Source organism: Ceratotherium simum, chromosome 31 (assembly GCF_057802395.1).
Source record: "Ceratotherium simum simum isolate JZ-2026a chromosome 31, ASM5780239v1, whole genome shotgun sequence".
Taxonomy (NCBI): Eukaryota; Metazoa; Chordata; class Mammalia; order Perissodactyla; family Rhinocerotidae; genus Ceratotherium; species Ceratotherium simum.
The window spans coordinates 12,470,076-12,497,806 of NC_141930.1; the positions used below are offsets into that span (position 1 = coordinate 12,470,076).

Sequence of the window (27,731 nt, forward strand, 5' to 3'; positions counted from 1 at the left end):
CCTTTGGTGAACCCAAATAAGACCAAATATCTCCAAAATGAAATCCATGCTTAATTAAATTATTACATCCAGATATCACTGAGGGTTATTTTGCAAACTATCAATTCATGGGTATTATAGAAATGGGTGTGAAGGTGTCCCACCACCTCGCATATATTTTAGAATAGGATTTTTTTTTAATTTCCCTCAAGTGAACTACTGAACCATATTATTATCTATGTATTACATAATCTATTATATGTTAATGTATGTGTATATATGTATACGCACATACATTACAGCCCAAATATATATTTTATTCTTTAGAAACATAATTTCTTTAGAAAGCAAGTTTTGGAATTGGATGCTTCAACTATGTCAATACTACATATACAATATTTTAATTTAGGCTTAGTGGTCAGAAAATGGAAATGGATGTTTTGATTACCTCAAAAGATTAAACAAACATAGTAGAAAAACACTAATTTAGACAATGAATAATAAAAGGAAAACAAGATTATCATAAAATATGTATAATATGTGCAAAACTCAATATATATATATGCCTATGATTCTCAGAAACCATTCTATTTCCTAGAGGAAAAGATAATCTTATTTGAACCAGTATAGGTAGTTTGACGTTACTCCTGGAAAACAAAGGTTGTCGGTACAAGCTCCCCCGTAACTTGGAGGGCAAGCTGAACACGGTACCCCTACTTTATATGGTGCTTCTCCAATCCAATTGCCCCTAGAAAAAAAAAGAAAAAGATAGCATTACTGCTACTTGCGCATTAAAAAAATGTGATTGGTGGGGCCAGCCCAGTAGTGGCATAGTGGTAAAGTTCAGTGCTCTCCGCTTTGGTGGCCCGGGTTCATGGGTTCGGATCCCAGGTGCAGACCTACACCACTCATCGGAGGCCATGCTGCAGCAGCGACCCACATACAAAATAGAGGAAGACTGGCACAGATGTTAGCTCAGGGCTAATCTTCCTCAAGCAAACAAAGAGGAAGATGGCAACAGATGTCAGCTCAGGGCCAATCTTCCTCACCAAAAAAAAAAAAAAGAAAGAAAGAAAGAAAGAGAAAAAAAATATGATTGTCCTGAAGCAAATGATCACATGTAATGATCTTTTTGAGAAGTTTGTCATTTTAGAAAGGCACTAGAAGTTATATCCGTTTCTTATTCTTACAGTAAATTATTCTATATATCTTACTTTTTATATATTTTCTAAGTTAACATTATCTTAATTTAGAGATAAAAAGTGAGGCACTACAATGAATGGTGGCATAATCAGTGCTCTGACTCCAGGCTTGATGTCATTCCAGCCACCACATGTGTCTTCTTCCTGTAGCTGCCTTCTAGAGCACATAATCAGGCCATATTCACTTTTTAAAAACTCATGCTAATGCTATTCTAAGTTATATATATATATAGTATTTTCTGAGAGGCCTAGAAATGATGGAGCAAGAAGTTGTCATAAGTACAAAAAAATAGGTCATAAATGTCACAAGATTTGTTTCTAAAGTTAAAATATTTTAGATTCTCAATATTTATAAAATGAGATATGGAAAACTCAGTTCTCATAGTAAGGGAATAAGGGCTCATAGAAGCAATTAAAGATGATTCCAAAACCTTTTTCCCATACGTAAACTTATAGCTATTTTTTATCAATGCTTCGTTTTTTTCTTGTTTTTTTTTAACATTGGCCCTGAGCTAACAACTGTTGCCAATCTTCCTCCTTTTTCTTTTCCTTTTTTCTCCCCAAAGCCCCAGTAGATAGTTGTATGCATAGTTGTACATCCTTCTAGCTGCTCTATGTGGGTCGCCAACTCAGCATGGCCTGATGAGCAGTGCGTAGGTGTGCGCCCAGGATCCAAAGTGGTGAACCCTGGGCTGCCGAAGCAGAGCACACAAACTTAACCGCTATGCCACCAGGCCGGCCTCCAATGCTTCACTTTATTTTTTTGTGTGTGTGAGGAGATCAGCCCTGTGCTAACATCTGCCAATCCTCCTCTATTTTTGCTGAGGAAGACTGGCCCTGGGCCAACATCCATGCCCATCTTCCCCTACTTTATATCGGATGCCGCCACAGCATGGCTTGCCAAGAAGTGCGTTGGTGCGCACCCAGGATGGCCATGATTATAATAATACACCAAATTCTCCATTTAGGATAGTTAAAAACTGCCGTTGGGCCGGCCCCGTGGCTTAGCGGTTAAGTGCGTGCGCTCCGCTGCCGGCGGCCCGGGTTCGGATCCCGGGTGCGCACCGAGGCACCACTCCTCCAGCCATGCTGAGGCCGCGTCCCACATACAGCAACTAGAAGGATGTGCAGCTATGACAGACAACTATGTACTGGGGCTTTGGGGGAAAAATAAATAAATAAAATCTTTAAAAAAACTGCCGTAATGCCTTACTGTTATTTAGCTCCTTTAATTATGAAGGAGAAGGTAATAAATATATTTTCAGTAGCATGATGATTAGTAACTAGAGTAGTACTAAGGAATAGCATTATAGCCAGCAATGTAAAGAAAATGGAATGGTCAGGAGAAAATTTGGTTGTCAAGAGTGAAAAGTCAGGGTTGAAGATAAGACAGCAGTAGGTAAGAGGCTAAAATTTGAAACAGGTGGTTCTCATCTTCTTTAAGAACTAAATAAGATCAAGCAGTGACTCATGAAGTGTATCTACAGGACATGAAAATATCTGCTTAGATCAGTCAGGTAAAAATTCAGACTTTCATCTATAAAATATCTATAACAGAAAATTTATCTATAAAAATGAAAAAATGCTGATTAACATTCATATTACAAAATGAGATGAGATTCCAAGACTGCCCACCTCTATTTAGTTTATTCTACACTCTGCCCTCCAGATAAGCTTCCTCAAGCATAATTTTGGTAATGTCACATGGTTGCTCAGAAACATTCAATGATGCCCATTCTCCTATGAGTGTAGCTCACTCCTTTATCCTAATCGCTCCTGTTCTATATTTATAACCTTATTTCCCTCTTATTTACTCAAAGCTATGAAAGTATATGGACTCAGCCTATGCTATTTTAATTTCATAGTTTTCTATTTATTCAACATAACTTTTTGAAATCATACAGCACATATTTTTGGTAACACAAACTTAGAAATACAATTTTAGGCCAGCCCAGTGGCATAGTGGTTAAGTTCAGCATGCTCCACTTTGGCGGCCCGTGTTTGCAGGTTCAGACCCTGGGAGTGGACCTACACCACTCATCAAGCCATGCTGTGTAGGCGTCCCACATACAAAATAGAGGAAGATGGGCACAGATGTTAACACAGGGCCACTCTTCCTCAAGCAAAAAGAGGAAGATTGGCAACAGATGTTAACTCAGGGCCAATCTTCCTTAGGGAAAAAAATACAATTTTATTGTATGTAAAAATTATTACATATTATATTATAAACTTTTACATAAATCACATATTTTTATTGAATAATTATATTCAATAGTAAATCAATCCATCAATAAACTTATATTATTCATTCTTTTATTTTTTGTCCTATCCTATTTAATTAAATTCTCCTCCCTTCTCCCCCTCTCTCTTTCTCTCTCTCTCTTTTCTTTTCCCTTGAAAAACAGTTAGGCTTGAGATAACTTGATACTGGAATTGGAAGAATCACATTCAACTATCAGTCAAGATTTTAAAACTTTCTTCATTGCCTAGGTTTCAAAATAATGGTTATTTATTAGAACAAATATAGTGCCTTAACACAATATCTTAATCTCTTGGACCTGTAAAACAATCAGATATTTCATCAATAATATTTGAAAATTCTAATCATTGGCCAAAACCAGAATAGTTAAATGAATGAAATAAAAACCTCTATCACCATTTGGATACTACTTGGCCTATTTATGTCAGGAAGAAGGGTAAAAGCTTAATAGAAAAATGTAAGGTGTGAAACTGAAAATATCAAATAAATGCAAAGGTTTAATGCTTTTCATAAAGCAGACACATTCTACTTTCCAAACCTTGCTATTCTAATAATTGTGAAGAGGGGACCATCGGGAAAATCGCTATTTTTCTAACTTTGCAAAAACACTTCCACTGGCATACTACCATATAAATGAGTAATGCAGTTATTTATGAAACCTTTTCTCATTCCCTCCCCATACTGGCAAAACTGGAGAAAATCTTTGTTTGGGACTTACTTTGGAAGACACCAAGAGAATCATAAATCCTTTGAACATTTTGGTATTTACTCCAAATGAGAACAGACTCATGTATAAATACTGGAACATTTTACCATCTCAAGAGTTATTGTTATCAAGAAGGCATTTTATCAAATGTTAACAAATATTTATTCTCACAGAGAATGTTCATAAATGACTATATTTTATAATTTTGATCAATTTTCACAATGCATTTTATGTATGCCATAGGATGAAATTACTGAATAATTTTTAACAGTGAAATTTAAATCATGGCAAAGCTTTAATTTAAAAAGAAGTCATAGCACTTAAATTTTCCCTTCAGATAATGAATACCTCCTCAACCATCTGTGGAATTTTTAAGCTATATTTTTAATTTTACTTTAAAAAAAAAAGGAAGAGGGGCTTGTTTTGTTTTCCTAGTGAAAAAGGTAAGCCAACATTCTAGTACTGATAGATGAGAATATTGTAATCTGGATAAATTCCCTAGAAGATTCTTTCCGATGCCTTGTATACAGCTATCAAAAGCCTGGCAGTACTGTGTTTATTTTACAATCACCATGACTAAAGGAAGACGCTGAGGAGAATTTAGTGAATCTCCATATCTCAAATTGTTTTGTCTACAACTTTAGCCTGGAATCCCTGTCCTTGTGAAAAGAAACCGTTCAGCTCATCATTTTTCAGGTATATGGGAGTGATGGAAGATTTGAGGATTAGAGGCCATTGTAGTTGTCTTCCTCATATTAAAATACCTACCAGACTGAAAATATTTAACTCCATTAAAGGTTCCAGGAAGTTGAATCCAACCTGGTACTTACTTCGGGGCATAGTTGCACACCAAGTAAACTGCACGTCTCCATACAGCTCCCCAAACGTTCATGTTTTGGCAAGTATGAATTGCACATCCTATCCGATTGGAGGTGGCCCAAACCATCTGCAAAAATAAACCAATATAACATTATTGAAGTCAGAACTAAGAAAATGTATGTTGACCAAAATAGTAAGAGCATTTTAAAGAAAATTTGGATCAAAAATTAACAAGACAATTGAAATAACCTGCGTATAATGTGTGCACATGGGGCCAAAACATCTCATAGGACATCTGGGGTTGCAATCCTGGGGGTATGGAAAAGCATAATCTTTCACTTCATCATACCACGGCTTGACCAACTGGAGAATTGAGCGATACCTAGATATCAAAAAAAAAAAAAAAAAAACGATGAGAATTTAGAGTACAGCAGTGGTAATATATAGTGGATTCATGTTAAATTGTAAGTTAATGCTTCCTTTTGAAGATTACTCACGGTGAATCAAGAGTATACCCACCCCTCACAATTACCATCACCACCTAATAGAAGCCTCTATTCCTCCAAGTAGGGCCAAGCATGAAAATGCCCAGGAGTGGAGCAAGTGATTCTATATTTGTCTAAGTATGTGTCTGGTCGTTTCAAAAAGAGAAATGCAAATATTTCGAGAATCAACATCTTTATCTTGTTTTATCTATGTCAAAACTTTCTTCCATCAGAATCTTATACACAATTAAGAATTAGATACACAAAAGTAGTTGCAATACTAGAATTCAGTGTGTTTTTTTCCTTAAACTTGAATCACTTTAATTTTAATAATAGCACTCCTGATTTTCCAACTCTATATGGAAGAGAATGGGTCTTTGGAATGTTGGATGATGACATTCCATAGTGATAGAAAAACTATCTTATCACTGGGAACAGCTTTTCCCATAGTTGCAAATACTTGGAGATATATATGTGTGTGTGTGTTTGTGTGTATGTATATACACATATATATGTAAATATACATAATTTGTGTAACACACACACATACATATACAGGTATATGCAACCATGAGAAAGTTGCATACACTCAAGAATAGCTTCTGCCAAAGTCAAGGGATTTTCTTGAGGTGGAAGAGACAGGATACAGGATATAACACATGCCTGATCTTTTCAGACTCTGTGAGGTAAGTGAAAAATACAGGCTAAGGGAGGGTGTTCCAAGGGTGAAAGGGGAGACTGGCCTTATCAGGACCTTTTAACAAATTAAATAATCCTTGAAGACATCTAAAACAGTTGTAGGCCAAGCATCAGTGCCTGACACATAGTGAGCACTCAATAAATATTGGCTGATATTACTTGAAATTGGTGTCACTCACCCTTGGAGTCCATAAGTAATAAAGTTGGGTGGGTAAACAGTATCAGTGACACTGCTTCCTACCTTCCAGTTCGTACAGATAGATTTTGGCCCAAAAATCTCAGTAAGTAAGAAGGTCCGTGGTCCCAAATGCAAGTAGCTGCCCAAGCCTCTGCAGATTTTGCAAGATTTTCATCCCAAACCTGTAAAGGGGAAAAATCTTCAACTTTACCAGGTTTGCTAGTAACAAACAAAAAGTAAGAGGAAAGAAACGGTGCTACTATTTCCTCAAGTTCTTTCAATTCTGGTTTCTGAGACTATTTTAACTAAAAGAAAGCAAATTCAGACCACTGATATTCAAAGTTCTATAACGATTCACCATGATTATACCACAGGAAACTTTATTGCTTTTATTGTGCCCTCTAGATCCACAGACGAGACATCATTTTTAGTAAAGGAGAGGTTAACAAAAATACTGTATCTAGATGTACCTTGGGGACACCTCATACTGACTAGTGAAATTTAAATCCACCAAAGTCAATTGATTTCCCCAAAGGACACGTTCACAGCAACAAGGAGCCACGCTATTAATATACCTTAAAAATTATTATGGTAGAATTTATTCAAATCTATTTACCAAAATTAATAATGTCTAATATTATATTGCAACTTTTAAAGGTCAAACTATATTACAGTGTAATAAATTCCATGGAGCCTTCATATTTTATATCATTTGAATCTTTGGCAGTAATAATAATATGAAAATTACATTTTAGTTGATATGAACTGGAAACAAAATCATTCTTTACACCATTCTTTATCTTTATGTTAAAAATAACTTGACTATGCTACATAAGGCTGCTATACAAATATGTTATGGTAAGGTTCAATTAAATTAAGAAAAATAGTCATTGTTCTTGAAAAAGGAAGTTGTTTAAATTGAGAAGGATATTATTGATGTGTAATGACTTTCTTTGAAAAAAATTGTGGGATAACATTTGAATGATTTACTGTAGATTTTTATTTTTATTGATTTGATATGCGTTTATATTAGTTACCATATGGATTAACATTTTCATCTCCAAAGCTGTATGGGGAAATTAAGCCAAGCATTTGTGGATCTGCCAATAATAAATCAACTCTAAAATGGTAATTTATTTTTTAGCAAGTTACAAAGTACAAAAACACAAAATAGAGAATATTTACAATTCTCGTAAGTAAATATAGAAAAAAATGCTTCAAAATTTCTCTCTAGTGAAAATATAATTTACTGAAGTATTTATCTGTTGTAAAGAATGATTTTAATTGAGTTTTACAGTTCAATATCATGACATTATTTCCTAAATTATTTATCTATTATGCTATCTGAAAAAATCTTGTTCAAATTGTGGCCAGACACTGATTAGTAGTATATTTTAGAAGGTAAACCTTTATATGAAGAAGAAGGTGACAGTTTTATAATTACTCAAATTCACATGGAGCTCCATAAGAAGGTGTATAGATGTTCTTCTACTGATCTTTTCATAGTCTCTCTCATTTTATCATTCTTTTGGTGACTTTCTCTTCCACCAGGCTGGGTGGAGACAAGCAAGACTTGCCTACATTAGGGTTAATAGCTATGCGTTCTCTATAAGTCATAAGCTTCCAAGACAACTCATGGGGCTGCTTGACCATGACGCTGAAAACGTTTAATTTTCCCCAAGGACAATGGGATACATAGATTTATTTAATATAACAATGTATTTACCTGAAAGGAAATTACTTTAATGACTGAAATAAAATGGGAAAAAATCAAAATAATAGATGAACTCTTCAAGAGACACTTTCACCCTAGAAGGCCATGGCAGCCACCCTCAAAAGAGATTTGTTATTCAGAAATTGCTTTAAATTAGAAAAACAAAATCATCTTAAATGAATTGACATAGAAGTACATTAAAATAAACTCACTAAGTTTATATGAAATCAGAATTATTTAAAAAGAATCTGGAGTAATTTTATGGTGACAATGGCCATGTCTCCTTTGTGCATGTAAAAAGAAAGATTACTCAAGGAGATATAGCAGGACACACTTTCCTTAGTTATCCAGAATATAATCTGTCCATTTGGTGGATTAAATTTAATGTGGCAAAATATTACATAATATCGTTTCAATAAATAAGTAATCAATGTTCAACAGAGTATCAAAAATGGAAAACATTCATGCTATAATATTTTAAGAGCTAGTGTCTATTTCTTTATGTATTTGTGTTTTTTTTTGAGTTGATATTACACTTTTTTACAATTAGGAAATTTTGTACTACTTTTTTCCTAGTTAATTGCTTAGCTCAGTAAAATAATCATTTGACACAAATTTTGTGAATTATTACTTCAAACTTCGTTTTGTCTGTAAAAATCTGGGCAAAGTATATCAACACCACCAAATAAATTTATAATGAAAATCATAGGGTCCTAGGACTGAAATTAACTTTTAAAAGCATTTTTTAACTGATAATGGATTTACCTAGTATTTATTCTTTTGAGGTTTTTAAATGAAATATGGATCAACAAAATATGGATGACAGTTCACCGAAATGTAAACCAGCACAATTAATTCACAAAGGAAGTCCAGATGGAATACCAGCATCAAATTATGTTCCCTGAAGGGCTCTAAACTAATTGTAGTCACTTGGGAAAAAAATACATCTAAGTACTATTTACATATTGAACTACAGTGTGCACTCAGATCAATAACTGCTAAAATTCCTTATTATAGTCCCATCCTAAAATGTCAGCACAGCATGGCACAAACGGCCAGCCCTGGTGGTCTAGTGGTTAAGATTCAGTGCTCTTATGCCACGGCCTGGGTTTGTTTCCCAGTCAGGGAGCTAAACGCCCTGCCTGTCAGTTGTCACACTGGGGTTGCTATGATGCTGAAAGCTATGCCACCAGTATTTCAAATACCAGTAGGGTAGCCCAGGGTGGACAGGTTTCAGCAGAGCTTCCAGACTAAACACACTAGGAAGAAGGACGTGGCCACCCAGTTCTGAAAAAGTTGGCCATGAAGACCCTATGAATAGCCGTGGAGCATTATCTGACATAGCACGGGAAGGTGAGACCAAGCAGGGTTCCGCTCTGCTGTACGCAGGGTCACTAGGAGTCGGAATCCACTCCTTGCCATTAAGAAATGGCACAAACAGCACTGACCTGAAAATCAAAACTCTTGTGTTGTAATCCTAATTCTACTGCTAAAATCATCTGTGACTGAGGTTATGTTAATTATTTTCTCTGTCTTCCAGTTAACTCATCTGTAAAACAAGGAGAAGGGATGAGGTAATTTCTAGGGTACCTTTCATCTTCAACGTCTCCTGATTTAACATACCTGAGCAGCCCCAGCATCAGAGCCAGGAAGGTCTATGTTATATTGGCCTATGACTTGCTCAGTTCTGGCCCTTTCCATACTGCAGAGAGAGTGAAACTAGATTCTTTCAAAAATAATGTAAAATATTTAAGTTAGTTAAGAATTTAAAAAGAAATTTAGCATGTACAATCCTATCTTTATATTTATTCATATATTTAAAAACGAAATATCGTGTATGTCAAAAAGATAAACCAAAAAGTTCATGCCTGAAAAATATCTTTACATGAGCATACTTTGTTACCTATGATAAGGGATTCTGACAGGAAGATAATGTACTTAGCCTTACCAATGTCTACCGTTTTAAGTGCTTCTATGTACAAACATCACAATTAAAATTTTGGAGAAGATAGCTGTGGAGGAGGAAGGATAACCACTTTCTTTCTCTCTCTGTGTTTACTTTGAGGGAACTGATGGGAGGGATTTGTGCCTGTCTCTATGTCCCAGAAGGAAGGTGCTGGAGAGTCTGATGGGCACTGGATGCATCCCGCCCAGAGAGCTGGTCATTTTCCTTCCTATGGGAAACATGACTGACTGTCCCTTTGATGCTCACTGCAGGGGAAGTCAGAAGTTCCTGCACTCTTTCTTGCATCTTTGTGCCCAGGAAGGACTCACACTCATCCTGTACAGAGGGAAAGATACAGCTTGAGTAAGAAGCTCTGAAATTTGGGAATTACATCAATCCTATCTACTGCTAAAGTTGAGATCCGCATATGCTGTTTAGACCTTTCTCCATGGGTTACAACTCCCAGGAGAAGATGAGTAAATTATTTCTCCCCTTAATCTCCAGTGGTATTTACATTTACGAATATAAGGCGAGGTCTTTGAAGCTTGAAAATAGCAAGCAATGATAAATTTATTTAATAACAATAAGAAATTTCAACAAAAAATTGGGGGCTGTAGGGAGTGGCCCAATATGACCTATTCTTTCCTATCCAGAAGCTCTAAATTGCAATGAGTGTTGCCAGCATAACTATGTAAAATAATTTTAACAACTTATAAAAGTTCAGGGAACAAAGAGGTAAATTGCCTAAGCATTTAACTTAATATATAAATTTCTGACTGCTTGATGGACAGTCTATCTGCTGAATTTCTCTTAGTATCAGTGGCATTTATTTGAAATGATTTTAATATTATAGCCTACAAATATAGCAACAGAAAAAGAAGGGCACACGTGTGCACTTATTAAATATTCTGTGGAATGCCTCATAACTATGCAATGTATTATTATCTTTTGTTGGAAAAACTAAATACCTGATACTTACTTGGCTTTTATTCAACCAGCTTCAACATTCTGTATTTCTAGTTCTTGCCCGTTTAAATAGATATATTCACAGATAATTTAGTTGTAAACACTTAATATCTCACCCTGCCTCCTATATTGTGCAAGGATACACAAAAACATTTACAGGACCTACTGGAAGTTAAATATAATGATTAAATTAGATAATTCACAAAATAAAGATGGCTTGAATAGTGTCAGAGCATGCATATGCTTGTAGGTGTACCCTATTGCCCCGAATGGTTTTCTTCCATTCTTTGTTGTTACAAGCCATTTAGTGGGCCAGCTCATAAATTGATTGACTTAGCTTTGGACTAAAAGGTTCGCCATGAGCTATTCTGCCTATAAATAGAGTAAGCATCTTGTCTGGGGAAACCACATAGTCGGACTAAGCCATGAGAGATATCCAGAATTCAAACTGATGTCATTTAAATATCTAGAAGAGTTGTGGCTCCAAGAGATAGGAGGCGTATGAAAAGAATGCAGATTCTCATCAAGTTCAGAGATCTTTAGAGCTTGAGCCAAAGAAATACAAAATCAAGTCAAAGAATGTTGCCGCATGAGAGAAGGTCACTGATTTTCCTAAGGAGACAGAAGAATTAGAGAATGATATGATCCAGCCCAGGCTGAGGTTGTTTTATCCGCCGTTTCAGTACGTTTCAGTATCCACAGCACAGCGGCAGCCAGAATCATGAAGTGCATTGATATCTGAAGCTCCCTTCCTGAATTCCAGTCTGTATCTCTGGACAACAAGAAATGTAGTCAAATTGGAAGGCAACCCTAATTGGGACTATACCCCCAACATTGTTTGAGATGACATACTGCTTATTTTCTTTAAGTGGATAACATCTTTTTTTTTTTTTTTTTTGGTGAGGAAGAGTGGCCCCTGAGCTAACATCTGTACCCATCTTCCTCTGCTTTGTATGCGGGATGCTGCCACAGCATGGCCTGATGAGCAGTGCGTAGGTCCGCACCTGGGATCCAAACCTGTGAACCCTGGGCCACCGAAGCAAAGCACGCAAACCTAACGACTACGCCACTGTGCTGGCCCCTAGATAATATCTTTTAATTCCAAACATAAGAATTAAATGTAGAACTGTTTGAAAGAATCAAATGTAAGGTGTTAAAAAGGATAGATATTTCTGGCTAAGGAACCTGTGCATATTTGCTATTCTTAAAATTGCAATGGTTAAGAGAATGTGGCTTATTAAAGCAACAGGTTATTCTTCTAATTTCAATATAAGCATGTCAATGAGTAATTATTTAATATTTGTCATTTTAAGTTGAAAATTATAAAATAATCTTGGTAGATTGTTTTTAAACAGTATTGCAAAATTTAGAACTTGAGTCACTTTATTTCTTAGACTTTTAAGACATTTAAATATACGGAAATTATTATTTTCAATAAATCAATTGAAGTACTTTAAAAATCAAATATATTAAATCTATAAAGGCAGTTCAAGAAATTTAATTAATTAAATTTTTAGTAACAGATATTAAAGAAATGTGATTGTCAAAACTTGCTAGATTTATGAATAGACCAAAAGATTCATTAATTGAAGCTAAATTAAGGAAGAACCAAGAATCTTAATTTTGAAAACAAAAGTGACCTCCTGAAAAATCTATTCTGCCCGTGGAAACTGTCTTCAAAGACATAAAATGCTAAAAATAAAAATTTCACACTTTGAGTTTTTTGAGACATATTTCTAGATTAGTTATTGCCATGGGTGCTATGATAGCAATGGAAATGGAGACAGTATGAGATGTCTTATTTATTTTCTTGCACATTTATGTGGTCATATTTTGTATATTCAGATCAGATAAAAAGTAGTCAATTTAGGTAGAAAGTTTTGGGGTTTTGAACAAATAATTTAGCTAGGACTGTTAGATCTTTTTCTGCATTAGTCAGATTGGAAAAGGGGTACTGACTTACAGGAATAAAAAAGAAACATTAAAAAGAAATTAAGTGATGACAAAATTATTTCCCCTGAGGGCAGCCAAAAGCTTTTAAAAGACTTCATGGGCATGTTTGCGGTTCTGTTTTGAAATTGGTGGGTTTATTTCCATTAGGTAGAAGTGCCTGTGAAATGGCCAGTAAAGGAAACTGAGAGCTGGGTATACAAGATCCAGTGTTAAACCAGACAGGCGGGCAGGGATGAGATTTGGTAAAGCTGGAGAGGGATGGGGTGGAGTGTGGTGGGGCAGGACAGAGGAAGAGGAAAGGCCTTCATATGGGAAATTTTGGGCATTGGGTAGATTAATTAAATGATATTAAACGGATTCTACTTTATAAAAGAAGAAGAGAGTTAAAGAAACTTAATTAAAAAAAAATCCCTTAAGCCTCAAAAATAACGACAAAGTCTGGGAGCACATTATATCATAAAATATCAAAATGTGGTAAGCATTTTTTAAATGATAAAAAGAAGATAATGAAGACTTCCTGACAGTAAGATGAGGACTACATTTCATGGAGGTGGGATAGCTGAATTTCTGTAAAGAGATGACGTCAAGTACCCTTTTTTAGAGAGGGTCATTGCCAACAGCATGCATTTCTTAAAAACATCTTCCAATTACTGCACCACTCTTCTCCTTCCTTGTACAATGAAATTCCTTGACAGTTGTCTTAACTGAGAATTTCCAATTTTTCTTTTTCCTTTCTCTCTTGAGCCCACCCCAGGCACGTTCCCCACCCCACCTCCATTCCACCCAAACCGCTCTTACCAATGCCATCAGTGGTGATTTCCTGGTCCCGTTTTTCTCGGTCCAGTAGCAGCTTTGGCATACCTGGCCACTTACTCCTCCCGGATGCACTTCCATTCCTTGATTTCATACCCACACTTGTCTTGTTTTGGTTTGGCTGCTGCTTAGCTGTTTGCTGATTCCTCCTCATCTCCCCAACCTCTACATGCTGAAGGGTTCCCAGGACTCTGGCTATGTCCACTTCTCTTATTTGTTTTTTTAACTTTTGTGTTTCATCTATATTCACTGTCTACATAATCTTAGCCAGTCTCGTGGATTGAAATAGCGTTTATATGCTGGTGGTATTATTACTCTCTAATTCTAATTGTTATTCTCTATGCTAAATTATTTCTCTAGAGCTCTCAGTTGAATTCGAGACTAATTTATCCACCCAACTACTTTAAACCTCTTCATAACACGTCCAGGTCGAGCTTCAGATATTCGCAACCCTCCCCCTCTCTCTACGCCCTAACCAGCTACTCCCTCAGTCTTCCTTCTACCAGCCAATGGCATTACGCATCTGCTAGTTCAAGGGTCACAAATTTTCCCCACTGCCTGCTCATATATTATCTACGGCTGTTTCTGTGCTACAAAGGCAGAGTTAAGTAGTTGTAACATGGACCACAGACATAAGGGCTACAAAGCTGAACATATTTACCATGTGACCCTTTTCAGAAAAAGTTTACAGGCTGCTGTTGCAGTTGCTCAGGCCAAAAATCTAGTAGTCTTCTTTACTCTTTCTTTCATAATCTTTATCTGCTCCATCAGCAAATCTTGTTGATCCTACCTTTAAAATACTGTATATCCAGAACTTATCCACTGATAATCACCACTCTTGCCACAACCACAGTCAAAGCCACTATCTTTTATTATCTGGATTATTGAAAGAGACTCCTAACCGAGCAAGGGCTTCATATACGTGGAGCCTTAATATATAAATTAATGAAGGGACAGATAAAAGAAAAATATTCAGAATGTGAGGTAAGAGTGTTTAAATAGGATTAGTGATTAGGAAATAAAGGAAAGAAATTTTCAATGTTTTAAGTCTATGCATGGCTAAATCTGCACTGTGAAACTGTACTTCAGTCAAGGGCTTTGAAAATGCCAAAGCGCTATATAAATATAATAAAACTCAAATTATTGCATTGGGGGGATGGTTTGTAATGAAAATAAGTAAAGTAGTATTGGGTGTAAGATGATGGAGTACAATTGCTGCTTGACCTCTGGACAATTATATGAAAAAAAAGAGGGAGAGAGAGACTGGGAAGTGAGTGAACTTTCCCCACCCAAAGAGGCTACTCCTCTCTAACCAATTGCTGACAAGTAGGAGGTGGGCCCAATGTCTAGAGCTTACCATTTTTCAGGATTATCTTGAAATCCTGATGTATATGTGAAATACATCAACTTTTACATGTTGGCAAATAATTTTTAAAAATGTAAAATTCTAAACAGTTCAATACTATGTAGAGCAAATTAAACATAGCTACCAGTTAAAGTAAGCCAGCCCTGGTGGACTAGTGGTTACAATTCAACACTTATTGCCAAGGCCCAGGTTTGTTTCCTGGTCAGGGAACCATACCATCCATCTGTTGGTTGTCATACTGTGGAGGCTATGTGTTGCTGTGATGCTGAAAGCTATGCCACCAGTGTTTCCAATACCAGCAGGGTTACCCATGGTGGACAGGTTTCAGTGGAGCTTCCAGACTAAGAAAGAATAGGAAGAAGGACATGGCCACCCACTTCCACAAAAATTTGGCCATGAAAACCCTATGAATAGTAGTGGAACATTGTCTGATAGAGTGCTGGAAGGTAAGAGGATGGAGGAAAAAGACCAGGCAGGGTTCTGCTCTGCTGTACACAGAGTTCCTAGGGGTCAGAGTTGACTCTATGGCACTAACAACAAAAGAAAACTAATTAGAGTAGTTGATGGGCCTACAGTTTATGACTCTAAAGTAAGGTATCATTATCACCACTACACTTACATGCATGTGTCATCTTCCTCTTAACAGTCATGGATGGTGGCAGGAAAGAGTGACCCTGGAATTACCTTTGACCCAAGCCTCATTACAACAAACTTACCAAACAGGGACTGCTGCTTTGTCCTCAACAATGGAAATTATGAGAAATGTGAAATTTCCTGATTAACCAATAGGACCCTAGGTGGTTCATTCATCTAGGCAGCTAGCAAATGAATATTTATTGGGAGGCACTGAGTACGGTGAATTCAATGGTCAGCCAGATTGACATGGACTCTGCCTTACAGTTTAGTGGAGAGAGGCAATAAAAACACTACTAAACACGGGGCCGGCCCCGTGGCTTAGCGGTTAAGTGCGCGCGCTCCACCACTGGCGGCCCGGGTGCAGATCCCGGGCGTGCACTGACGCACCGCTTCTCCAGCCATGCTGAGGCCGCGTCCCACACACAGCAACTAGAAGGATGTGCAACTATGACATACAACTATCTACTGAGGCTTTGGGGGGAAAAAAAAAAAAAAAGGAGGAGGATTGGCAATAGATGTTAGCTCAGAGCCGGTCTTCCTTAGCAAAAAAAGAGGAGGATTAGCATGGATGTTAGCTCAGGGCTGATCTTCCTCACAAAAAATAAATAAATAAAACACTACTAAACAAAAAAGTGAACAATTGCAAATTATGATGCATTATATAAATTCGTTATTATATGACACATTATACATATATAATGTATGGTACATTATATAAAGAAGCTCCAAACAATCATGTGCTACTTAAAAGTTTGCTTCTTTTGAAGCATTCTTAGTCAATCAAGTATATTCCCGAGTAAGCACTGTTCCACGCTACATACTTCTGTAGCTCACGCACAGTGCCCACACAATGCTTTCTGAAAGCAGGTGCTGAATGAATAGTCAAGTGCAATTTTGTGATAATATAGAAATTATCACTGGGATAATTCTTCTTTTGGTTTAACCTATTAATTCTTTCAGTGTATAGTCTCTTGACAAATAAGTAGATACTTGAGCCACATAATATTTTCCTCAGCTCAGTTTTTGTGTCCTGAACCATGATCTAAGATGGTTCTTTTTTCTTTTTTCTAGCGAGGAAGATTGGCTCTGAGCTAACATCCATGCCCATGCTCCTCTATTTTTTGTATATGGGACACCACCACAGTATGGCTTGATGAGTGGTGTGTAGGTCTGCGCCCGGGATTCAAATCTGTGAACCCCAGACTGCCAAAGTGGAGCACGTGAACTTAACCACTACACCACTGGGCCACCCCCTAAGATGGTTCTTAAATCATATTTTGGAGTTCTCACCTGGGAAATTACTCCAGGATCTTCTGGGGAACTTTTGAGAAGGCAGATGCCTAGCCCAATCCTGGACCTATTGAATCAAAATTTCAGGGTAGGGGACATTGAATGTATACTTGTAAAGTGGTCTGTGCTCTTCTGGTTAGACATAACCATCTAAAGCCTTATTTGGTGGAGTATCACTCTGATTGCAGAGAACTTTGGGCCTCCTCTCTCCTCTTCCACCCCTCCCCACCCCCTCCTCACACATATACTCACACACCACATGGAAGGCTTAGAAAGAAGGGGACATTTCTGATAGTTAACGTCTGTCAATTTTCATGTATAAGCACTTACATTAGTATCCTTCCTCTCAGCTCTGGTCTATTATGGATCCAAGTTTTGATAAAAATAAAAAATAGCACTTCATCAGGAAAATGTCTTACTATCACAGACATTGTGTGCCAAACTCTGTGAGAATGGTTGTTCTGTATATCCGTGGAAGACAGAACTATGGGTGAGAGAGGTAGAGAAATCATCCTGTATACTGCTGTACAAACAAACCAATATCATTCATTCTGAGAGTGACAATTCCAGTAGAAGTGAGCATATAGTTTGTGGCTATGTGGATATGAATACAGAATTAACAGATGGTGTTCATGGCGCTTATTTAGAAATCATAGGAACTCTAAATGGCTTTTCTAACCAAAATATCATAAGTAACATGTGGGAGAAACATATACATAACTCTCTGAAAATCCAAAATCTTGAAAAAAAAGATAAAAAACTTTAAAAGTAAGGCAATCACTTTCCATTACAATAACATTGAATCTGTATTTGAAAAACATATTTGACCTATAAGTAACTTAGTTCATGAGAATATGATATGAATCAGCAGAGGAATGTGCCCATCCAATCTGCCAACCTAACTTTAGGATGCATCCTCAGAAGGAGAACAAATAGAGAATAATTTCTCATCACTACTCTGCACTGCTCAGGTCCCATAAATTCCAGAAACCTCATTGCCAGAAGAACACACATGTTGGAACCCAACCAGGGACAACAACCGGATGAAAGACATTCCTTGCTCAGAGCCACATTGCTTCAAGTTCCCAAGACAATCTAACTGGCACCATTCATGAGCGTATGTGTGGCGTAGGGGGTGGGGAGAGTATTTTGATTTTCCATTTCTTTAATGGCACAACTTCTTACCTTTCCCAGGATTTTCAGAAAGCAAATATCTTTGTGCAACCTTCCCTGACAGGCTATGTCGGAAACACTCTGGATGTGAAAGGTGGTGTGTATAGGTATTTAACACAAAAGAGCTGGAGGCTAAGAAAGAGCTGGATGACTGGGGGTCAACGGTCTAAGACATGGATGCTCACAGCCTTCAAAGACTTGAAGCACTATCATAATGCAGAATTTTCCTACACCGTCTCCAAGGATAGAAAGAGTACAGGGAGCAAGATTCCACATGAGGAAATACTTTCTAACATTCAGTGATATCCTCAGATAAAGTGCATGTAGGGAAATTCCCTAGCTGGAGGGCTCAAGAGCAGGAGATGAACACATGAAGGGAGGTATGTAGTGTACGCTCTTTGGAAGCCTGGGCTTTGTTGTCAGAATTGTGTTCTCATCATTTTGATTTACTTGCTCTGTGACCTTGGGGAAGTTACTCATGCTCTCCAAGCTCTGGGTTTCCTGTCTCTAAAGGAGGAAAATTGTCCCCACCTCTCAAGACTGTTGTGAGAGCTAGGCAAGATAGTGACTAAAGAGCATTTAGCACAGCCATAGCAGGGCAGGGTGTACTCAGTGGTAGATATTATTATTATTGGAGAATCAGACACTGGAATAGAAGTGGTGCCAGTGAACTAGAAAGCTGCCTGAAAGGGGAAGCAGTGTGAGGCTCACTTTTGATCCTGTTATCTGGCAGGCAGAAGCGTAAGAGACACCAAGCTTTCGTCTCAACCAAGCAGGCAATCAGATAAAGCGAAAACACACGAACCCTGAAGCGACTAAACAATCAGAAACAGGACTGTGTATAGATAATAAGAAGCCCGCTTCCAGGGAAAATAACATCAGACAGTGGAAGATAAAAATTAGAGAACATTTTAGATGCTTTAAAACTTATTATTCCTACCTTAAACCACTGTCTATCATACATTTTACCTTTAAATTTTAAGACCATTTGTTAATGGATTCTAGCAATGGTTCTCCTTTCCAGGGAAATGTAATCTCCATCACCTATCATTTAATAGTGGAGTTATGAGCCAGGAAGACATTTTCAGGTGTGGTTAATTTTTTTCACCCACTCAGTGTTACAATAATCCAGAAACTGATTTCTCGATTAAGTTATCCTGTGATACACATGCAAACCCCATCTCGCTGTTGCCCACTTGGTCAGAAGAATTCAAATGCCTTTCCGCCTACCTACCGCCTGCTGAAAACATGGTCTTGCTGGAATGCAAAGAGCAGATTTGGTAGAATGTTCATATTTGATAATTATGAAATATGAATTTGGTGCACTTGTTAGAAAAAAAATATTGTGTCCTTAAGTAACATTTCTGGATTGTTTCAGTTTGGCATATGTGGTGTGAAATTTTGAAAGTCATGAAAAGTTTAGCCTGAAAACACAAGTTGTTGGGCATTCTTCCATATTCTTGTCAAAAAAAAAATGCTTGGTACCTGAATTTAGACACTATGGGTAGCATAGACTGGGAACATGCAAATCCTATCCCTCCAAACCTCAGTCCATGATGTATTTTATGCCAAATATTTTTCTTGACCAGTGTTGTTAGTCTTTATCTTTCCTATCCCCTTCCCACACCATTCTTCAGAAATTCTCATAGACAATTAAACATTTTAAGTTCATAACTATTTAATGGCCACTGACTGACTATTAAATGATTTTCAGATACTAGGACACCAGACCAGCCACTCTAGCCAACTTCCATTTTTCTGAAGTCCTTTGATTAGTTTCCAAAAATACTTTATTCTGAGTGTGTCAGAAGGACTAGATGGGCCTGGTGCTACCTAGGCCCCTGAATTAGACTTGGATTCATGTTGATTTAAGTCTCAGCACTTAGTCTAAAAAAAAAAAAAAAAATACATGAAAACTTCTTGCAGAAATTCTTGAGTACGTTCCCAGACATAAAATCATCCATCCATGCTGTCTCCATGACACTGCCCTACCCCTATTATGCAAAGTGCTCCATTTTGATTACCAAAGCATATTCCCATCCAAAATTCTTTGTAGTAGAAGAATGTTCTCTCCCACATACTAGCTACTTTTTTCAATCTCTGTAGATGTGTGCACTGGATGATAAACCTGCAGCTGCTAAATGACTGTCTGAAACCTGATTTTTATTTTGTATTCTCCAACTCAGAGAAACCCAATTGTCCTAGTCAGAAATGGAGGCATCCTCCTTGACCACCTCATCATATAAATCACTTACTCCCATAGATTTGATCCCCAAATTCACTTTGTCGCATCCCTACAGCCTTAAACTTCATTGAGGCTTCAACGATCTCTCATCCAGACTGTTATAACAGCCTAGTGACTGTGTATCTGCCTTCACTTCTGCCTGTCTCCAACCTCTTCTTCATTCTGTAGACAGAAAGGCCTTTCTGAAATGCAAATTAATTATGTAACTTCCCTGCTTAAAACCTTCAATAACTTCCCTTGATCTTAGCATAAAATTCAAAGGAGTTTCTACACGCCTTTCCAGCCTCATCAAACATCACTTTTTCTTTTATACACTACATCCAAGACACACTGAATTTTTATCCTTGCCTTCAATGTGCCATGTACCTTCTTTGAACACCTTTCCACACCTACTATGCATTCCCTCCTTCCTTAACGCCTGCCTGTATAACTTTTATTTATATTTTATATTTAATATTTGAGGGGCTGGTCCCGTGGCATAGTGGTTAAGTGCATGCACTCTGCTAATATTTGAAATCATTTCCTTCTCGAGGCCTTCTCTGCCTCTCTACCCCGAGTCCGAGTCTGGGCTAGGTACACCCCATGAGATCCCAAAGCATCCTGTATCTATTCTTCTTCAGTGCTCAGCTCACTTCTTTGCCCTCTTGTCTGTTCACAGTATTTCCTATCAAAGAGTATCTTTTTGCTCCCCATTGAATCCTCCAGCACGGTGCCAGACACATGAATAAATATTGTGGAATGAGTGATTGAATATGAAATGACTCTTGCTCAACAGAGCACTACAGCCATGTGCTCTTTACATGGGATGCCCAGAAAAGGTTAAAAGACTTCATTCGGTTATTTCACAGATTTTTACCGAGTATCCTCTGTGGGACAGATATGATGCTAGGTTTTATAAATACTCAGCAGGAATATTAATAAAATATTTTTCTATACTACTGTAGCTGGTCAAATATTACTTGCCACCAGAAAAGCAGTGGTGAATACTAGGAAATATAGTCACCATATATGTAGCCTATGTGTGATTCACAGCTTACCTGTCTCAAACCTAACAGTGAGGTTCTGAATCACATGGTGTTAATGTTTTTACATCTGTACTTCTTAGAGCCACAAACAAAAGGTTCTTACCTTCAGCTAGCTCCACATGTGGAGAGCTGAACATCCGTATGTAAGTAATACCAAGTAAGTAATACTAAGCAACCTGCACCTTGGGAGAAAATTCCTGCAAAATGTGCCTGGTCTCCATTTGCAGCCAAGACACTTAAAAGGTCCTACACGTAGGAGGTCAAGAATGAGGAGTTCCGAATGTGCTGGAGAAATGCCTTCCTGTCAGCAGTCTTTCTCAGTTCACTGTTGGCTGGCAACAGCTCTCAGGAGGCTTTCTAGTGGTCATAAAAGCATTCACTGAAAAGATTTAGGTTAGACACATCAAATTTCTCATGTTTATAACAAGAAAATTGAGTTATCCTTCCCAAAAGAGAGGACATGTGCCAACTGGTTCAATATATCATTTCATTAAAAAAAAAAATGATAAGGAGAGGCATCACAAGTGTTTAGTCAACTATTGAATAAGAAAAAAGATAGCTTACGTTATCTACATTCTCTTCAGCATGAAACCTAAATAAATAAAATCAGCATTTTTCATTATTCCCAAGTTATAAATTATTATAGGCAAGTAGTTTATTGCCTATTTCTGAGGATGGCTTAATCCATTCTCTATTCATTTATTCAAGTCATGCTTTCTGTTACTTTATTATCCGCTGTGCCTTGGTAACTAGTATTTCTTTCTTTTCCAGAAAAGTATAGGAAGGCTTATTTCCTTAGCCCTGCAAATTATATTTACAGGCACCAAACAAATAAAATAGGCCATATTATCAATATACCTATTTTGGCTTCTTGAAATTACATTCTACTCTTTTTTTCAGTTTTAAGTTGTTCAGTTCATATCCATCCATGTCTTCACACTTGAAGTCCCTCCCCTGCCTTTGCAGCGTTCTACACCATCTGTGAAGACGGCTGTCTCCTGCACTACACTTGAGCTGGTCATTCATATCTGTCATTGTGTTTAGGCATAGGTGAGGGGCCCCTCCTTAGCTTTGCCTAAAGGAACCGCACCGCTGACTCTCTGGCTGCCACTTCTTCGGTCACCTTGCTACCAATCTAAACTCCATCAGTTGTTAAGGCCATCTTTGTAAAGTGTACCTCTGACCCTGCTCTAAAACCTCCGCAGTCTCCCTTATTGCTTTGTATTAAGTGATCCTCAATCTTTTCTCAAACTCCTCAAAAATGTGTTGAACGCATTATGCTGTTTTTCTCCTGTCGATTTTGTTCATGCGTTGCTTTACCTACTAGAACAGCCAACCCTGCCCCTTCCTGAGCATCTGTCTCAAATGCCCCTCCTCCAAGGAGCCTTTCATGATTTTGCCAACTAGAGATTATCACATCTTTCTTTGACTTTTCCATGGTATTTATCTGTACCTCTTTTATTACATCAATCTTGTGTGGCAGGTATTATCTGAATTACATGCTTAGTGGGTTTTTTGCCTTGTCTATTTTGTTTTTTGTTGTTTTGTTTATACTTTAAAGATGAAGATTTCTGTTATCTTTGGATCTCATCCTCTCATGAAAGGACTTCAATTTTTTTAAAAAATTAATGTATTCAATTGACTTGAATTCAGGGTATATTCTACAAATTTTACTCCATGTGTGAGTCTTGCAATTTCATTCTTTTGGGGATAATTCTTATTCTAAGAAACTAGTGTGGTTTGTGGTTTAGAGTCATGGTTTAAGCTGCCCTTAGGAAGAATGAAAAACAGCTGGTGTCCAAGGAGCTCTGGAAATTTGTCAATAAACTAATTGCAGAATGGAAGCCAAGAGTAAAGAAGTTTGACTTGTGTATCTTAAGCTCTATCTATATTATTATTTTTTTTTGAAAAGATACTGTTTTGGAAAATTAAATATTTCAAATAATGTGTTTTGACTAAAACCAGGGACAATATATCCAAAGAAAATATTATACAACTATAATATGAATGTCAACACTCTGGTGTTCAAATTGCTTCCACTGTATTTAGTCAAGCATACACTAACACAACCAAACACTCAAAGAAGATAAAATCACTTAATTTTAAGGAGCTTTTTTAGAATTTATGAAAAACTTCTTTTTTAAATTTTAGGTGCATGGGATAAACTATTATTATAAGTGATGAGAAACCCTATTTAAATATATATCATAATATCAAAATTGATGCTGCTTATAAACATATAACAATTCATAAGGATTTCAGCTAAATTCATTAAATACTGGTTGATAATGGTCTATACACAAGAAATTTCCCAAAAATATAGAGATTCAAAGGTGAATAAACATAGATTTATCACCCTGAAAGCTTAAAAATAGGAGGTTTGCAAGAAATACACAAATGACTATAAATCAAGTTCAATTTTGATGAGAGCAGTATGATAGACATAAAGCATTACAGTGGTTCAGAAGGAGAAACCAAATGTTATTTTGAGTGTAAGAAATATCAGTAAAAGACACAGCATTTTGATATAAAACTGGAAGGTTAGGATTATAAGTAATGGAATAAGTTAAGGAGGAGACATTAGAGGGAGAAGAAATGGACTGGGAAAAGCCCCGAGGGCAAAGTTGTGGATGAAAGGGATTGCAAATCAGGCTGGTGCAATTAGAAAAAGCCCTGAGCTGAAGGCCATCCCCATGATGATGTCGCTCATTGAAGAGGATAATATGATCACATGGCTGGTGGCCATAGTGAATTCAGTGTCCTAAGTTTTTGAAGTACATAGTAGAGGTTGGGAACTGAGCTCACTTTCAAATTGCTCACCATCCCAATCAATGTTGAACAAGTTCAAATAAAGGCAACAGTGTTAAGTTGAGATGGGTATTTTTCACCCAGCCTGGAGATTAAAGTCACTTAAGGTTCTTGCTCCGACGTCTAAGCTACCTCTTATATTATACTTCCCTCAAAGTTTCTCTGAGTCTTCATGAGGGATCCAGATGAATTATTTCAGTTGGTTAATTTACCCAGTGTCCTTCTAACTTATGATTTCACTAAATTGAGTGCATTTTTCTAATTGAACTAATCAATTTTCTCCCTCTGCCCTTGCACTTCCATTGCCTGGATTGGTCTTCCCTTATCTCTCATGTGGTTCCCTCCTTCACCTCCCTCCAGACACTCTTAGCAGGCTCCTCGCTCACCACCCTATTCAATTTCATGACCTCACCACAACCTGCTTTATTTTTCTTCATACCCTTATCACCCTTGAACATACTATGCAATTTATTTATTTATCTTGTTTAGTGTCTAATTCCTCACCCAGAGGGCCAAGGATTGTCTATTTTATTTGTGAATGTATACCCAGTGCTTAAAATAGTGCCTAACATATAGTAAATGCTCAATAAATATTATATGAATAAATACATGTGAATGAACTATATGCACTGTTGACATGATAATTTGAGACAGTCACATTTTACTTTATAGAACTTACTATTTTAACTACTGTTTCTCATTAACCTTACTGAGTTAAGGAGGATTTATAAAGTATCTACTATATAACCAGCACTGTATCTGATTCTTACAAAATAAATCATGTGTAATAGCTCCTATATTTGAGAAGCAAATAATAATAGAATAGAATATGAATACTATAGGATTTCAGCTGGCATTTAAAGGAGAAAACAAGGATATCCTGGCATCTTCAGAGGTTTCCTCCAATGGAGCATTTGCTTGATCTGGCAATTGAAAAGATGCTCCCCAACACAAGCATGGGTTTTGAAATTACAGAGACCTAAATTCTGATTCCAGTGATACCATTCATTATGCTTACCACATTGGCCTAATCATTAACTTCTCTAGGTCTAAGTGATTTCATTTGTAAAATGAAGATCACAATCTTAACCTCAGAGGGAGAATGTGAGATCATCTATGGAAACAATTAGCCAAGTCCTTGGCACACAGAAGAAATTAAATGCATGTGGAGTGAATTAATTCTTGACCATTAAGGAAAAATATAATGAGAAAAATGTGGCTTTTTCAACCTATTTCTACTGTGTTCTACCCCATCTACACCTTTACTCATAATGATCCCTCTGCCCTCAATGTCACCAAATTAGTGAATTGCATCATATACTGATTGGTTATTATGTATATTATTATTCCCATTTTAAAGATAAGAAAATTGAGTCTTGTACACATTAAGTAACTTGCACAAGGCCACAAAGTAAGCAGCAGAGTTAGGATTTGAACCCAGAAGAGCTCGCCTCCAAAGCCGGTTCAGTTGTCTTGATCCTCTGCTTAGTCAGCATAGCAATGTGATTGCTGCCAGAAGTATTCCCTAATCCCACAATCTGGCTGTTGTACCTTTCTGATCTCACACAGAACCTCATGCATATTGCTCTCATAATTTATGATAATTTTAAAAACGTATCTGTTCCTCTTCTTTCTACATCTGCATATTACTTTCTAGAAAGGTGATGTGGTAACTGTTTCTGATTTTAGATCTGGAATGAGTTTTCACTGGGCACCTTTCACAAGAAGTTCACAGAAACCCATGAAAGCTAATGTTTATTGAACATTAATGTTTATTTTGCTGTAGGCTCTGGTCTAATTGCTCTCCCCCTCAACTCATAACAACCCTATGTGGCAGGCCCTTCCTTGATCCTCATGTGAGAGATGATGGAAATGAAACACAATCAGGTAATGAATTCACTCAGTTTATATTCCAGGACTGGAGTTTGAACCCAAGCATTTAGATTTTAGAGCCCATACTTTTAATCAGAAGACTATATTGCCCCTCATACACCAGGACTGATTACTTCTTCTTTTCCTGTTTCTTTAAAAAATCCTAGGAAAATAGCATTTTCACAGAATCTAAATTGTACTTCTATGAACTATGACTCTCTTACATTTGGCAAGTCTTTATTTTTCCTGTGACTCTGACATCTGCAATTAGCCAACCTTGAAAAGCTTATTTAAATAAAATAGATGAATTTAGAACCTAATAGAAATTCCAGATTTTAGGTCAGCACTTATAAAAAGTTGTTAGTGATACCACCCCCATCCCTCCCACCCCAACTTAGAAATACCATATTGGTGGTCTTCATTGTCTTAAACAGGCTCCAAGCTGTGCTCTTGGAAGGTGCTGGAATTTAAACCATAACCTTGCATAAATTCAAAACCAAAAATAAAGTAACTTTAAAAAGACCCTTTCAATACCAACTTAAGTTGGTTTTTTTGTTTTTTTTTTTTTTACTAAGTAAAATGCTTTAAACACAGAGAGTCTATTTTTAAGAGAGAGCAAGGAATGTGTTCATGGCAAGTTGGAACAGTGTGCAAGTGTGCTGGCTTCACTGTTATCTGAACGACAAAGCATTAAATCACAAAGAGGAAAAGTCAGCATGTTCTCTGAGAATACAAATAGATTAGCGTCAGGAAGAGCTTTTTCCAAGAAAGGGCAAGACACCTACCCAGAGAATAAATCATGCACATGAAACCTATAATTTTAAAAAATTATTTTCAAAAAATGTTTTAGCTGATTAATATGACTGTTAGATAAACAAAGCACAGAAAAAGTTCCATGTGAATTTTTTTAAAAAGTGGACCTTTCAAACGCCATCAGTCAACATACCCCACTCTTTATCTATGTTTCTTGTACAATATGTGATTCACCAGTGGTTATGGAACTCACAAAAGAAAATTAGATCCCACCCCTCTTTGATTCTATGATGGAACAGTACTTAAGGAGTCCTTCACAGAACTTACCAGGGACATAAGAACCTTTCCTAAGTTAAAATCTGTAACAATCCCCATATCCCTTAACATATAAACACTCTTTAGGTTCTGCCAATGCACAATTTAAATAAAGCCCTCTCCCTCAAAATTCAAAGAAAACACATTCCTCTTACCATATATTCCATGTTTGCGGCTGGGGGGAACACTTTGCCCCGAACTTGGTTATGATAATCAAGAATGGCGATCATGTCATTCTGCGAAATGTAGCGCTTCCGCCTGGCTTTGGGGATATCCGCAGAATCTAGCTGTGCTGTTACAGCAGCTTCAATATCAGTGAAATTATTGGTTGGCGGGGATGAGTCAGTGGAATCGGGTAAGACGGCAGCACTTGCTTCACAGAGAAGGGAGAACAGGAGTGCACTGCTGACGGCAGAGATTGCTATCATTTTGAGGAGTGGAGAAGGAGAGGCCACCCAGCTTACTTTGCTTTAAAGCAGAAAGGTAGAGTTAGGGTCTATGAAAAGAAAACAAACAAAAAAAACAGGGC

The 27,731-nt window shown here is 37.1% G+C and overlaps 1 protein-coding gene across 1 annotated transcript; it reads right to left on the minus strand.

Annotated features, from left to right (window-relative positions):
• Positions 1 to 549: 549 nt before the first annotated feature.
• On the minus strand, positions 550 to 27,630 carry PI15 (peptidase inhibitor 15). The gene is made up of 5 exons (XM_004436298.3): positions 27,358 to 27,630; positions 6,392 to 6,510; positions 5,216 to 5,348; positions 4,978 to 5,093; positions 550 to 727 (listed from the first exon to the last, which is right to left on the minus strand). Exons 1-5 carry the CDS (start codon positions 27,628 to 27,630, stop codon positions 592 to 594), a joined length of 777 nt encoding a protein of 258 aa, XP_004436355.1. The 3' UTR covers positions 550 to 591.
• Positions 27,631 to 27,731: the final 101 nt, after the last annotated feature.

What these genes read in the sequence shown, in the direction of transcription:
- PI15 (XM_004436298.3), bottom strand. Translation starts at nt 27,630, where the DNA reads ATGATAGCAATCTCTGCCGTCAGCAGTGCACTCCTGTTCTCCCTTCTC. An exon ending in CCGCAAACATGGAATATATG is followed by an intron (nt 6,511 to 27,357) that starts GTAAGAGGAATG and finishes TCCCCTTTACAG; the next exon opens with GTTTGGGATGAAAATCTTGC. An exon ending in CTATCTGTACGAACTGGAAG is followed by an intron (nt 5,349 to 6,391) that starts GTAGGAAGCAGT and finishes TTTGATATCTAG; the next exon opens with GTATCGCTCAATTCTCCAGT.